This window comes from Bombina bombina, chromosome 2 (assembly GCF_027579735.1).
Source record: "Bombina bombina isolate aBomBom1 chromosome 2, aBomBom1.pri, whole genome shotgun sequence".
Taxonomy (NCBI): domain Eukaryota; kingdom Metazoa; phylum Chordata; class Amphibia; order Anura; family Bombinatoridae; genus Bombina; species Bombina bombina.
The window spans coordinates 142,982,683-142,998,682 of NC_069500.1; the positions used below are offsets into that span (position 1 = coordinate 142,982,683).

Here is a 16,000-nt window from a genome sequence, read left to right on the forward strand (position 1 = left end):
AACAGAGTGTGGGTTCTCTTGGAGATCATGTAGAACTGACACTGTTATTTTATATTCCCTGCTGCGTGTTATTTTATAGAAACAATTAAAGTGAAGGTCAAGTTTGGGGTTGTACTTAGCAGTTTTCAATATGTTAGCTAAAATGAGTATGATGTTCATACAAGCAAAAGTTTTATATTTTACGTTTTGATTCCGCTCCGTTTCAGCTGTAAAATCCGCCCGTCATAGTCCCTTTCTTGATTGACATATTTTGGCTCCAATCTATTGTTTTCCCCCGTGGCGTCCAGACCCTTTTCGCTTTCGTCATTGTTAGGAGTATTGGTGTTTGGCAACATTTATTACCGGAGTCTCCGGTCCATATTTGTGTATCTGTGTTTGTTCCCTATAGCTGTGAGAACTCTATGGGAGACCCCACGACCGCGTGGGTTATATTTATACTTTGCTCGGTCTGACAATATGTCCGTGTCGCAGCGTTCTTCTATGGGCTTAGGGCAACGCCCACGACAGGCGGGACTTTCTTCGCACGCTGGGGCTGGAGAGAAGCCGTGTTGTGTTCACTTCCGGAACGTCCCAACTGTTAGTAGGTGCTGTCTGAGAGACGCCACGACCGCATGGTTACAAAGCAAGCAGTCTTGGGCATTGTAGTATTGATCCGGAGCTTGTATTAAGTGTGCTTGGTGGATCGAGGGAGCAGGTAGGCGCCTCAGCAGCTCTGCTGAGGCGCCTACCTGCTCCCTCGATCCACCAAGCAAGGTGCCGGTTTTTTCCTTCATTTGTGTCTGAAAACATAAAAAGTTTATTAACTGTTTTTCACTTTGCTTACAGAAAATGTACCCTATTGTACTGTGTCAGTAGCTCCATCCGGGTGTATCTTGGGTACTGACAGTTAGTTTTTCATATAGTTTGAAAATAATTCTTATTTTTAAAGAGAAGTCAAGAAGTTGTTTGTATTTTTCTGTTAAATCATGGATTCAGATATGATTCAAACTGTCCGATGTGCTATGTGTTTGAATGCCCCTGTGGAACTTTTTTTCCTATATCGCACGGCAAGCGTACAAAAAGGGACAATTGTGTGGTCAATTCAGCCTCTAATTCTCTGATGGCGATTGAGGACGTACCCTCCCACAGTGAATTGGAGGGCCACGGAGGTCCTGTCTGAAGGTGAACTCTCTGATCTGGTAGTGCCTTGCCCCTGACTGATTCTGAGGTCTCTTTCAGGTTTAAGCTTGAACACCTTCGCCTATTGCTGAGGGAGGTGTTGGTTACTCTGGATGATTGTGACTCAATAGTGGTCCCTCCAGAAAAATTGAGTAAGTTGGACAAATACTTGGAAGTCCCTTCTTACTCAGATGTTTTTCCAGTTCTCAAGAGAACTTCAGAGATTCTTGGTAAAGAATGGGAGAGACCAGGTATTCCATTCTCCCCTTCTCCCATTTTTAAGAAAATGTACCCTATAGCAGACGCTATTAGGAATTCTTGGCAGACGGTTCCCAAGGTAGAGGGCGCCATCTCTACCCTGGCCAAACGGACTACTATTCCTATTGAAGATAGTTGTGCCCTATGGATAAGAAGTTGGAGGGTCTCCTTAAGAAGATGTACGTTCACCAGGGATTCCTTTTGCAACTGGCGGCCTGTATTGTTACAGTTACCAGCGCGGCCGCTTATTGGTTCGATGCTCTGGAAGAGTCTTAGGACAGAGACCCCTTTGGAAGAAGATACAGGATCGGATTAAGGCCCTTAAGTTAGCCAATTTGTTTATTACGGATACTTCTCTGATCTGAAGATCTATGTTCATCAGGGGTTGCTATTGCAACCAGTGGCCTGCATTGTTACGGTTACAAGTGCGGCTGATTATTGGTTTGATGCTTTGGAAGAATCTCTTAAAACTGAGACTTCTTTAGAAGAGATTCAGGACAGGATTAAAGCTCTTAAATTAGCTAATTCATTTATTACGGATGCTTCTCTGCAGATTACCAAATTGGCGGCTAAGAGTTTGAGCTTTTCCATCTTAGCACGCAGAGCCTTATAGTTGAATTCTTGGTCTGCGGATGTTTCATCAAAGTCTAAGCTTTTGGCTATTCCTTACTAGGGAAAGACCCTGTTCGGACCTGACTTAAAGGAAATTATTTCTGATATCACGGGAGGCAAGGGTCATCTCCTCCCTCAAGATAAGAAATCCAAACAGAGAGGGCAACAGAGTAATTTTCGTTCCTTTCAAAATTTCAAGGGAGTTTCCTCTTCCGCTAAACAGGAAGGGAATTATTCACAAACCAAGTCCACTTGGAGACCCAACCAGTCTTGGAACAAGGGTAAACAATCCAAGAAGCCTGCTACTGCTACAAAGTCAGCACAAAGGGTCAGCCCCCCGATCCGGGACCGGATCTTGTGGGGAGCAGACTCTCTCTTCGTCCAGGCCTGGATAAGAGATGTTCATGATCCCTGGACACTGGAAATTGTGGCTCAGGGATATCAGTTGGAGTTCAGAAACTCTTCTCCCAGAGGAAGGTTTCTTCTTTCTCGATTATCTGCAAACCAGATAAAGAGACGCGTTCTTACGTTGTGTAGGAGACCTTTCTTCCATGGGAGTAATATGTCCCGTTTCAATACAGGGACAGGGGTTTTATTCAAATCTCTTTGTAGTTCCCAAGAAAGATGTAACGTTCCGACCTATTCTAGAGGTCAATAGTCTAAACAAGTTTCTCAGAGTTCCATCCTTCAAGAGGGAGACTATTCGTACCATTCTTCCATTGATCCAGGAGGGTCAATTTATGACTACCGTGGATCTAAAGGATGCATATCTTCATGTTCCTATCCACAAAGATCATCACAAGTTCCTGAGGTTTGCCTTTCTGGACAAACATTTTCAGTTTGTGGCTCTTCCTTTCGGTCTGGCCACAGTGCCCAGAATTTTCACAAAGGTTTTGGGGTCTCTGCTGGCGGTTCTAAGACCGCGGGGCATTGCAGTAGTGCCTTAGCTGGACGATATTCTGATCCAGGCATCATCTTATCAACTGGCAAAGTCTCATAGCGATCTTGTTCTATCCTTCCTGAGGACTCATGGGTGGATGGTAATTCTGGAAAAGATTTCGCTAGTTCCACAGACAAAGGTTCCCTTCTTGGGAACTCTAATAGTCTATCTATCCATGAAAATCTTTTTGACGGAGGTCAGAAGATTAAAGATTCTGAACACATGCCGAGCACTTCAGTCCACTCCTCGGCCGTCAGTGGCTCAGTGCATGGAGGTAATTGGACTAATGGTAGCGGCAATGGACATCACTCCGTTTGCTCGGTTTCATCTCAGACCTCTGCAACTGAACATGCTCCAACAGTGGAATGGAGATTATACAAATCTGTCTCCTCAAATAGATCTAGATCAGGAGACAAGGGACTCTCTTCTATGGTGGTTGTCGCTGGATCATCTATCCCAGGGGACATGTTTCCGCAGACCCTCATGGGTGATGGTGACAACGGATGCCAGCCTGATAGGATGGGGTGCAGTCTGGAACTCCCTGAGGGCTCAGGGTGTATGGACTCGAACAGAGTCTCTACTTCCCATCAATATCCTAGAATTGAGAGCAATATTCAATGCGCTTCAGGCTTGGCCTCAGTTGGCTTCGGCCAAGTTCATCAGATTCCAGTCGGACAACATTACGACTGTAGCTTGCATCAGTGATCAGGGAGGAACAAGGAGTTCCTTAGCGATGACAGAAGTAGCCAAGATAATTCAGTGGACGGAGGCTCACTCTTGTTATCTGTCGGCGATCCACATCCCAGGTGTGGAAAACTGGGAGGCGGATTTTCTGAGCAGACAGACTTTTCATCCGGGAGAATGGGAACTTCATCCAGAGGTATTTGCCAACCTTATTCTCAGATGGGGCAGGCCGGAGTTGGATCTTATGGCGTCTCGTCAGAATGCCAAGCTTCCGAGATAAGGGTCCAGGTCCAGGGATCCCCAGGCCGAGCTGATAGATGCCTTAGCAGTACCTTGGTCTTTCAGCCTAGCTTATGTGTTCCCTCCATTTGTTCTCCTTCCCCGGGTGATTGCTAGAGTCAAACAGGAGAAGACTTCGGTTATTCTCATCGCTCCTGCATGGCCTCGCAGGACTTGGTACGCCGATCTGGGCATGTCATCTCAGCCACCGTGGTCGCTTCCATTGAGGAAAGACCTAATTCAGGGGCCCTTCCATCATCCGAATCTAGTTTCTCTGCAGCTAACTGCTTGGAGATTGAACGCTTAATCTTATCTAAGCGAGGTTTTTCTGATTCGGTCATAGACACCTTGATTCAGGCATGTAAGCCTGTTACTAGAAAAATTTACTATAAGATATGGCGTAAATATCTTTATTGGTGCGAATCCAGAGGCTACTCATGGAGTAGGGTTAGGATTCCAGGGATTTTGTCTTTTCTCCAAGACGGATTGGAGAAAGGGTTGTCAGCTAGTTCCTTAAAGGTACAGATTTCTGCTTTGTCTATTTTGTTACACAAGCGTCTGGCAGATGTTCCAGATGTTCAATCCTTTTGTCAGGCTCTGACTAGAATCAGGCCTGTGTTTAGACCTATTGCTCCTCCTTGGAGTTTGAATTTAGTTCTTAAAATTCTTCAAGGGGTTCCGTTTGAACCTATGCATTCCATAGATATTAAGTTATTATCTTGGAAGGTTTTATTTTTGGTTGCTATTTCTTCTGCTCTGAGTATCTGAGCTTTCGGCATTACAATGTGATTCTCCTTATCTTATTTTTCATTCGGATAAGGTGGTGTTACAAACCAAACCTGGTTTTCTTCCTAAGGTTGTTTCAAATAAAAATATTAATCAGGAAATTGTTGTTCCTTCCTTGTGTCCTAATCCTTCTAAGAAGGAGCGGCTGTTACATAGTTTGTAGATGGTCTGTGCCTTGAAGTTTTACTTGCAGGCTACTAAGGATTTTCGTCAATCATCTTCTCTCTTTTTGCGTTTTCTGGGAAACATAGGGGTCAGAAAGCTACAGCTACCTCTTTCTTTTTGGCTGAAGAGTATCATCCGTTTTGCATATGGGACTGCTGGACTGCAGCCTCCTGAGCAAGTTACGGCTCATTCCACTAGGGCTGTAGCTTCCTCGTGGGCATTAAAAAATGATGCTTCTGCAACTTTGTCGTCTCTTCACACTTTTTCCAAATTTTCCAAATTTGATACTTTTGCCTCGTCTGAGGCTGTCTTTGGGAGGAAAGTTCTTCAAGCAGTGGTGCCTTCCGTTTAGGTTCCCTGTCTTGTCCCTCCCTTTTCATCCGTGTACTATAGCTTTGGTATTGTATCCCACAAGTAAGGATGAAATCTGTGGACTCATCGTATCTTGTAAAATAAAAGGAAATTTATGCTTACCTGATAAATTTGTTTTTTTTATGATACGATGAATCCACGGCCCGCCCTGTTATTTTGAGACAGGTTATTTTCTTTTTGTTAAACTTCAGACACCTCTGCACCTTGGCGTTTCCTTTCTCTTCCTAACTTCAGTCGAATGACTGGAGTGGGAGGGAAGGGAGGAGCTATATATACAGCTCTGCTCTTTGCCGCCTCCTGCTGACCAGGAGGCGATATTCCACAAGTAAGGATGAAATCCGTGGACTCATCGTATCGTAAAAGAAACAAATTTATCAGGTGCGCATAAATTTCCTTTTTTACATAATTAGCTGACCGGGAGGTTTAACTGTGAATACGCCATGTTAGGTGCAATTTCTCAACTCTCGAGAGCTTTATTTTTATAGTCATTAGCCGCCCGGGAGGTTTATCTTGATACGCCCACGATGGGCGGAGCTAAGGTACGCGACATTGTTTGCGCGCCTTTTTGCTATTCATATCCTCATTTCCGGTGGTACGGAGTAGCTATTGTGGGTATTCTCTGCTGCATTATGTCACGCAGCAGAGAGGCCTCACATACTAAACTAAAAAGTGTCTTAAGTGAGTCCGGTCGCCTACTATTTGTTAGTTATTCCATCCGGTGGCAGGCAGGCACCTCAGCTAGGCTTAGCTGAGGTGTGGAGATTTGACTGATTTTTATTGTTAAAGAAAAAAAATTTGTAAGGCAAAATAAATTGGTTTCTTTTAACATTTAAAGACACAGTAACATTTATTTTTTTAGGTAATTATAGTTAAGGTATCCAATTTTTAATTGATCAAATTGTGAATACAGATGGTCCAAGAGGCCCTACGAGATTCTAATTTAGAGATCCAATTTTAATGGAATAAATTGTAAGGTAAAATTAATACATTACTTTTAACATTTAAAGACACAGTAACGTTTTTTTGTGAGGTAATTCTAGTTATGATATCCAATTTTTAATTGATCAAAATGTGAATAAAGATGTTACATATACTTTGATTTGATACTAATGTGGAACCACCAATCCGTTTCTGTTCCTCAGGTATTGAGAGAATTTTACAGTTCAGGAATAGACCTTTTTCTGAGCCAACATTGTCTCGGATGCTGTTCAGGAGCATTCTGACAATGTTCAATATATACTGCAGCTTTCTCCCCAAGTGTCCCAAAACTTAGCGTCCATTCAACCAGTGCCCTGGGCCTCCTCCACGACGACTCTTGGAGTTACCTTGCAAGACATCGCTTCCCTCATGTATTCTGTGGTTTAGGTTGCGTTGTCTGCTTTACCCATGCTGCAGGGAAAGCGCAAGAGGAAAAGTAAACATTCAGTGAGCAAAGTTTCTGTCACAGTTGTTGCTGTCTGAGGTCCCCTCCCAGAAGCCTGAGGAAGAGAATACTTTGGTAGCATCTGAGGGTGAAATCTCAGATTCTGACAGTATAATTCCGCCTGCTGATACTGAAGTAGTATCTTTCAGGTTTAAGCTAGAACACCTCCGTCTGTCTGTTAAGGAGGTTTTAGCTACTTTAGACGACGACACCACGGTCGTTGTTAATCCTATGAAATCCAGTAAGCTAAACAAATATTTGGATGTACCTTCCATGGAGGAGGTTTTTTTCCTGTACCAGATCGAGCTTCTGAGATCATTGCTAAGGAATGGGAGAGAACGGGTATCCCTTTTTTCTCCATCTCCTATATTTAAAAAGATTTTTACCCATAGCGGACTCTTTCAAGGAGTCTTGGCAGACGGTACCCAAGGTGGAAGGGACAATTTCCACGCTAGCCAGGAGACCTACAATTCCCATAGAGGGTAGTTGTTCCTTTAAGGATCCTATGGATAAGAGGTTAGAGGGGTTGCTCAAGAAAATGTATGTACACCAGGGTTTACAATAGCAACCTACAGTTTGTATTGCTACTGTCACTTGTGTGGCAGCATACTGGTTTCATGTGTTGTCTGATTCTATTCGGTCAGGCACCCCCCTCGAAGAAATCCAGGATAAGATAAAGGCTTTTAAGTTGGCCAACTCCTTTATTACAGATGCTTCCCTTCAGGTATTAAAGGACCAGTCAACACAGTAGGTTTGCATAATCAACAAATGCAAGATAACAAGACAATGCAATAGCACTTAGTCTGAACTTCAAATGAGTAGTAGATTATTTTTTTCTGACAATTTTAAGTTACTGTGTGTCTTTTTCCACTCCCCCTGTACCATGTGACAGCCATCAGCCAATCACAAATGCATACACGTACCATGTGACAGCCATCAGCCATTCACAAATGCATACACACTTATTCTTGCACATGTTCAGTTGGGGCTGGTGACTCAGTTTAAATATAGAAAGACTGTGCACATTTAGTTAATGGAAGTAAATTGGAAAGTTGTTTAAAATGGCATGCGCTATCTGAATAATGAAAGTTTAATTTTGATTGAGTGTCCCTTTAAGTGGGGTACTAAGATTTCAGGCTTCCCATATTGGCTCGCAGAACTTTATGGTTAAGATCTTGGTCTGCAGATGTGTCATCTAAGCCTAGCCTTTGGCGATTCCTTACAAGGAGAAAGACCTTGTTTGGGCCTGGTTGGACGGAGATAATTTCTAATATTACGGGAGGTAAGGGTCATTCCTCCCTAAAGTTAAGATTAATTTTTGTTCCTTTCAAAATTTCAAGAGAATCCTTCTACTCCTTCCTCCAAGCAGGTTTCTGCTTTCAAGATTATCTGGAGCCAGATAAGAAGAAAGGTGTTCTTACACTGTGTACGGGACCTCTCCGACCTGGGAGTGATACTTCCTGTTTCAATGCAGGAATGGGGTCTGGGGTTCTATTCCAATCTGTTTGTGATTCCCAAAGAGGAGGGAATCTTCCGACCAATTTTAGATCTCAAGAGTCTAAACAAATTTATCAGAGTTCTGTCCTTTAAGATGGAAACTTTTTGTTCTATTCTTCCTTTGGTCTAAGAGGGTCAATTTATGACCATGGTGGATTTCAGGGACGCATACCTGCATGGTCCCATCCATCAACAAGTCGGATCATACACAGAAATGTTGTTATCTTTCCTACAGTCTCATTGAGGGTGAATTTGGAAAAGAGCTCCCAACTACAAGGTAGTTTTCTGTGAGAACCATAATAGACACTTTAGCAATAAACATTTTCTCTGACAGATGTCAGGAAATCAAAGATTTCGATTCTTGCCTGGCACTTCAGTCCTCTCCTCGGCCATCAGAGGCTCAGTGCATGGAGTTGAATTGGGCTGATGATAGCGGCAATGGACATCATCCCGTTTGTCCGTTTCCATCTCAGCCCTTTGCAGTTAAGCATGCTCAGGCAGTGGAACGGAGATTATACGGATCTGTCTCCGCAATTTCAGCTGGAGCAGGAGACAAGGGATTCTCTACTTTGGTGGTTGTCTCTGGATCATCTCTCACAGGGAAATTGCTTCCGCAGACCTTCCTGGGTGATTGTGACAACAGATGCCAGCCTTCTGAGATGGGGAGCAGTCTGGGGCTCTCTATAGGCCTAGGGAACATGGATTCGGTCGGAGTCTGTTCTGCCCATAAACATTCTGGGATTGAGAGCAATCTTCAATGCTCTCCTGACCTGGCCTCAGCTTTGGTTCCAGTCGGACAATATAACTTCAAGGGCTTACATCAACCATCAGGGAGGACCTCAGAATTCCTTCGCCATGTCAGGGTGGCCAAGATCATTCAGTGGGCAGAGATCCACATTCCAGAAGTGGACAACTGGAGGCAGACCTTTCATCCTGGGGAGTGGGAACTCCATCCGGAAGGGTTTTTCCAGCCTGAATCTCAAATTGGGTCAGCCGGAATTGGATCTCATGACATTTCGGCAGAATGCCAAGCTACCTAGGTATGGGTCAAGGTCAAGGGACCCTCAGGCGGCGGTACTGATAGACGTTCTGGCGGTACTTGGAATTTCATTCTCGCATACCTATTTCCTCCGGTTGCCTGTTCTACCTCGAGTCATTGCTCGAATCAAGCATGAGAGGGAGTCGGTGACCCTCATTGCACCGGCGTGGCCTTGCAGGATTTGGTATGTTGACTTGGTGGACATGTTTTTCCTTCCACCTTGGAGACTTTCGTTGTGGAAGGACCTTCTACTTCAAGGATCCTTCTTTCATCCAAATCTAGTTTCTCTGAAGCTGGCTACTTGGAGATTAAACTCTTATTTTTATCCGAGTGAATTTTTGGAATCAGTCATTGAGACTATGATTCAGGCTTGTAAACCTGGGTCTAGGAGGGGTGAATCGAAGGGCTACTCTTGGAGTAGAGTTCGGATTCCTAGAATTCTGACCTTTCACCAAGTAGTTTGGAGAAGGTGTATCTCGGCAAGTCCCCTAGAGGTTCAAATATCTGCCTTGTCTATTTTGTTACATAATTATCAGGCCTTGGTCAGGACCAGGCCTGTATTCAAACCAGTTATTCCTCCCTGGAGTCTTAATTTAGTTCTTAAAGTTCTCCATGGGACTCCGTTTGAGCCGGTACATTCCTTAGATATTGTTTTTATCTTGGAAAGTTTGGTTTCTTGTTGTTATTTCATCTGCTCGTAGAGTTTCAGAGCTCTCGACATTACAGTATGAGTCTCCTTACCTTATTTTTCTCTTTGGTTAAGGTGGTCTTAGGTATTAAATTAGGGTTTCTCCCTAAAGTAGTTTCAGACCGGAGCTTTAATCCTGAGATTGTTGTTCCTTCCTTGTGTCCTAATCCTCCTCCTCAGAAGGAACGGCTTCTGCACAATCTAGACGTGGTTCGTGCATTAGAATTCTATTTACTGGCGACTAAGGATTTTCTTCAGTCTTCTGCTCTATTTGTGGTTTTCTCTGGGAGCTATTGGCTACTCTTTCTTTATGACTGAAGAGTATCATTCGCTTTGTCTATGAAAATGCTGGATAGTAGCCTCCTAAGAGAATTACGGCTCATTCTACGAGGGCTGTTTTCTATTCCTGGGCATTCAAAAATGAAGCTTCTTTGGAACAGATTTGCAAGGTTGCAACTTGATTCTCTCTTCACGCTTTTTCAAAATGTAACACTTTTGCCACGGTTGAGGCCGTTTTGGGGAGATAGGTTCTTCAAGCAGTGGTGCCTTCCGTTTCGGTTGCCTTTCTTGTCCTCTGTGTACTCTAGCTTGGGTATTGATTCCCAACGGTAATTAATGATGATCCGTGTACTCATCGTGTCATTAGAAAGAAAACAACATTTATGCTTACCTGATAAATTTCTTTCTTGACACGAGTCCACGGCCCGCCCTGTTCTTCAGACAGGTTGTTGTTACGTTATAAACTTCAGACACCTCTGCACCTTGTTGCTTCCTTTCTCTCCTTTACTTCGGTCGAATGACTGGGGTGGGAGGGAAGGGAGGTGATATTTAACAGCTTTGCTGTGGTGCTCTTTGCCGCCTCCTGCTGGGCAGGAGTGATATTGCCAACAGTAATTAATGATGATCTGTGAACTCATCGTGTCCGGTAAGCATAAATTTTGTTTTTAGAAACATTATATTAAACTTTTCTAAAGGATTGTGTTCAACCCCAAATTATCTTTATTACATACAATTGTAAAAATCATGGCATCTCTAAAGAATAAACATTTTTTTATTAATCATTTAGGAGGTCCAGAAACGCTTTCCTGATGGAATACCTATACTTGATCCTATTGATGATATGGGAATCAAAGACCAGGGACTGAAAAAAGTTATTCAAAAGACAGAAGCCTTTGAACACAGAATGTATTCACATCCTCTTAACAATGACCCAAATTTAGAGTCTGTCTACAAACTTTGTGAGAAGAAAGCTCAGGTATTTTCTTTTAATTTCTTTTTGTTGTTTTTATATGGTATATTACTGAGAAAACAAGCTAAAGTTGCAAGGAGCTGTATATTCTGTTGTATTGCTGCAGGTTAAAGGGACACAAAATCAATTTTTTTTTTCTTTCATGATTCAGATAGAGCATACGATTTTTACGTTTTTTTTTAATTTACTCCTGTTATCAATTTTTCTTCATTCTCTTAGTATCGTTCTTTGAAAATGCAGGAATATAAGCTTAGGAGGAGGTCCATTTTTGATTCAACACCTGGGTAGCAAGCGCTACCCAGGTGCTGAACCAAAAATGAGCCGGCTTCTAAGCTTATACATGCATTTTCAAATAGATACCAAGAGAATGAAGAAGGATAATATGAGTAAATTAGAAAGTTGCTTAAAATTGCACGCTCTATCTGAATCATGAAAGAAAACGTGGGTTTGTGTCCCTTTAATTTTATAGGTAAGAACATGAATAAAGATGGGAGAGCTGCCTATTTTTTGGGCGGGGGGTTCCATATGTATTGCTTCCTCTTTATTACAAAAACAGTATCTGCATTATAAACTTTTGTATTTTTTATTTCGCTTCAGATTGCCGTTGAAATTAGAACAGCAAAACGGGAATTAAAAAAAGCTCGTACAGTGTTACAAATGGATGAACTGAAGTGTCGGAAGAGGGTATTAAGAAGGATGGGTTTTGCAACATCAGCTGATGTCATAGAGATGAAAGGTCGTGTGGCTTGCGAAATTAGCAGGTGATCACCACTAAATAGAATATAACTAAATTTAAATATATTTGTGGAAAACCTCAAATAATTGCATATCACTTTCTTTAACATAACTCTTTTTAGTTTATCCATGAAACTACCTTTGCTAGAAAACAAATTTTGGTAGTTTATTTCTGAGACGATCACAATCTCAATAATACATGAAAACTGCACACCAACAGGGGGCTGCATTCTGTTCGATAAGATATAAATAGTTTTTTTTTGTTGGGGGTTTATAGCACAGTCCAGATCCTGTGCTCCAGAAAGGGCAAACTGTGTATGATAAAAAAAAAAATCTGAAAAACTACAAAGTGAATTCAAAATGGTTATTTAATCTTTTTAATCCCAAATACAGCTTCTTTATACAGTTTATTGTTAAGTGGTCACTTTTGAGGCTCCTTATTAATGATAAACTTCAGTCAGGCACTGACAACTTTTTTTTCTGAGAAACTTAAACCTTTATTGAGAAAGCAACCTCTCGCCTTTGTTCCTATTCAGCGTGTAAGGAAGGCTTTCAGGAACGGTGGAGGTAGTAAAGTACTCTGACCAACAGAGTTTGGTTTCAGATTTGGCATATAAATTTAATTTCTTTCTTATGACATGGTGAGTTCACGGGATCATCAATTACTATTGGGAATATCACTCCTGGCCAGCAGGAGGAGTCAAAGAGCACCACAGCAAAGCTGTTAAAGGGACAGTACACTGTAAAATTGTTTTCTCTTGTAAGGTGTATCCAGTCCACGGGTTCATCCATTACTTTTGGGATATTCTCCTTCCCAACAGGAAGTTGCAAGAGGACACCCACAGCAGAGCTGTCTATATAGCTCCTCCCCTAACTGCCACCCCCAGTCATTCTCTTGCAACTCTCGACAAGAAAGGAAGTATCAAGAGATATGTGGTGACTTAGTGTAGTTTTACCTTCAATCAAGAGTTTATTTTTAAACGGTACCGGCGTTGTACTGTTTTACTCTCAGGCAGAAATTAGAAGAAGAATTCTGCCTGGAGGTTTGATGATCTTAGCGGTTTGTAACTAAGGTCCATTGCTGTTCTCACACATAACTGATGAATTTGGGAAAACTTCAGTTGGGGGAACGGCCTGCAGATTACCTGCACTGTAAAATTGTTTTTCCATTAATGTATTTTAAATGACTTGTTATACCAACTGCAGAGTATAAAATATTTTAGAAATTCCATTTTCGTGCTTATTTGTGTATATGAAGTAGCTGATTTTGTGCTTTGAAACCACAGCCTATTACAATGGGTTGAACTTAAAGGTGATATCAGATCTCATTATGTTCTAAGTTTGTGTAAACAGACGTGCTTCCTTATCTTTTATTTGGCTGGAACACCAAAGCTCAATACATAGAGAGAACAATGGAAAATGATAATTTTACTACTTAACGATCCTGCATCCCACTGAGAGTGTAATTCCTTCTGCTGGCTGTGTATACTTAGGCTATTCAATAGCCTATACTCCAGTATTAATGTGTTCAGTATAGGTGGCGATACCACAGGCTAAATCGGCTATATCAAATGCTGAAATAGGAGTAAAGTAGCTACTTGTAACCAATGTAATACACTCTAGCAGGTTAAAAGGATCATTGGGAATAATTTAAAGGGGAGAACATTTTTGGGTGAACTTTCCCTTTTAAGTATCGCTTCCCTTCCCACAAACCCCAGTCACTATCTTTGCCTCTAGTGCAAGGAGGAGGTGAAGTAATTAGGTGTCTGATAAAGAATTCTATCAAGATTTTTTTGTTTTGTAGCCAGGGCAGGATTGCTCTTATCTTCCATCGCAATGGGGTTTAGCTGTACTCCATGTTATGGTTTTCAACAGGGCTGTGGTAGCTTTAGAGCAAATAGGAACTTGTGGGGTGGGCCTCACTGAGTTTTTCTAACACATTGCTGCCCTATGTAAAAAGGCCAAAGTAGGTTTACTCTGTCCTTTTCTTATTCTTAGATCTCTGTGAGGAGTGGCTTCCTCTCATATCAGATGGACTGTCCTCCTGCCTGACAGCCAGGAATGCAGGTAAGTGCCATTTTTATTATATATCTCTTATGACATTTACATACCACTGCACTTTTAAGGGTTAATCCTGGGGAACAGGGTTATTTCATGGCAGGGTACTGCAGGGCATCTGTGTAGGGAAATAGTAGGAGCATTTTATTTATTTCTGTATTGGTGGCTCAGATTTTTATGCAGTAGTTTTTTCTGGCTTAAACCACAGAGTAAACTGCTTCATTTTCTAGAGAAACCGTTATTGAGTTACATTATTTTTGCGGCTGGTTTAGTTCACTGACGCTTACTCCAGACGTGACGCCATTAAGGGGAAGTGGCTTAGACCCGATCCGCGCCGTTTGTCATTTTGGCGCCGTTTTTGTGAAGAGGAAGTGTATCAGAAGAGTTCACTGCTGTTCGGTCAGATTTCTCCTCTGTCGCATATCATCCTAACTCTACGGAGCTCAGAAAGTAGTTGCAGCAGTCAACCCGAGGCGATAGGAGTAGGTAGGCACCTCAGCATATCGCTGAGGTGTAGTGGTGCTGAGGAAGTTTATTTTTGTAATTTTAGAAATTATTGGTGAAAATTAACAGGAAAAAAATAGCTTACAGTTTTTGTGTTTAAATTTGTGTTTTAATTTCTGTGCAAATGGATCCAGGGTCTATCCCTTCTAATCTGTGCAGACTCTGTTTGGATTCCCAAGTAGAGCCACCCTTACCTTTCTGGAGTTCTTGTATTGATAGCACTCTGTTATATAAGGAACATTTTTTTTCGATTCTGAGCCACCATTCCCTCAGGATGAGGCTGTCCAGACATTTTCACAACCTGCCCCTGTTTTAACCCATTCTGCAGCGATGTCACATGCAGTACCCTGCGGTTCCTCTCTGTCTCCAGGTGGAGTATTTTTAAAGGCTGAAATTGCTGCCCTGGTATCTGAGGCACTAGCAGCCATTCCCATGCTGCAGGAGAAGCGTAAGAGGAACATTATAGAATCAGATAAGGTTTCAGATCTAGTTCAGGCTGACCGGACTCCATCTTCGCACAAGTCGGAAGAGGAGGATACGTCGGTAGCCTCTGAGGGTGAAATCTCAGATTCAGACAGTGTAATTCCTTCATCTGATGCTGAAGTGGTTTCCTTCAGATTCAAGCTTGAACATCTCTGTGTCTTACTTAAGGAGGTTTTAGCTACCTTGTCGTTGTCAACCCTAAAAAATCTAGCAAATTGAATAGATATTTTGATATCCCTTCTCCTGGGGAGGTATTTCCAGTGCCAGACCGTGCTACAGAGATTATCAACTGGGAATGGGAGAGGCCAGGTATTCCCTTTTCTCCTTCCCCTGTGTTTAGAAAAATGTTTCCGGTAGCTGACTCCTTCAAGGAGTCATGGCAATTGGTTCCTAAGGTGCTATTTCACTTTAGCTAAAACGACTTCTATTCCTATTTAGGACAGTTGTTAGTTTAAGGATCCTATGGCTAATAAATTGGAAGCCCTTTTAAAAAAGATTTGTTTATCAGGGGCTGCAATGGCAACCAGCGGTGTGCATTGCTACAGTAACCAGGGCGGCCGCTTATTGGCTTGATGCTTTATCCAAGTCCTTACAAGCTGAAACTCCCCTTGAGGAGATTCAGGATAGGATTAAAGTTCTTAAGTTAGCCAACTCCTTTATAACGGACACTTCTTTACAAGTTATTACATTGGGAGCTAAAATTTCTGGTTTTGCTATTTTAACGTGTAGAGAGCTATGGCTTAAGTCTTGATCTGTGGATGTTTCTAAACTTTTGGCTATACCCTTCAAGGGTAAGACCTTGTTTGGGCCAGCCTTGGCTGAGATTATCTCCGATATCACAGGGGGTTAAGGATATTTCCTGCCTCAAGACAAGAACAAGTCAAAGGGGCGTCAAAATAATTTTTGTTCCTTTTGCATCTTCAGAGGTAAGTCTTCCCCTGCATCTGCCAAACAGGAGCAATCCAAGCCTTCTTGGAAACCAGGTCAGTTTTGGAACAAGGGGAAGCAATCCAAGAAACCCACAACTGAACCCAAGTCAGCATGAAGGAGCTACCCCCGATCTGGGATCG

At 42.3% G+C, this 16,000-nt stretch overlaps 1 protein-coding gene across 1 annotated transcript in view; it reads left to right on the forward strand.

The window, feature by feature from the left end:
- The window catches only part of MTREX (Mtr4 exosome RNA helicase), a gene marked incomplete in the record, with an annotated part of 385,857 nt that overhangs the window by 134,372 nt on the left and 235,485 nt on the right, over positions 1-16,000 (forward strand). Inside the window, 2 exon segments of the mRNA XM_053701279.1 lie at positions 10,968-11,156; positions 11,748-11,911. Coding sequence (XP_053557254.1) covers positions 10,968-11,156; positions 11,748-11,911 — 353 coding nt within the window.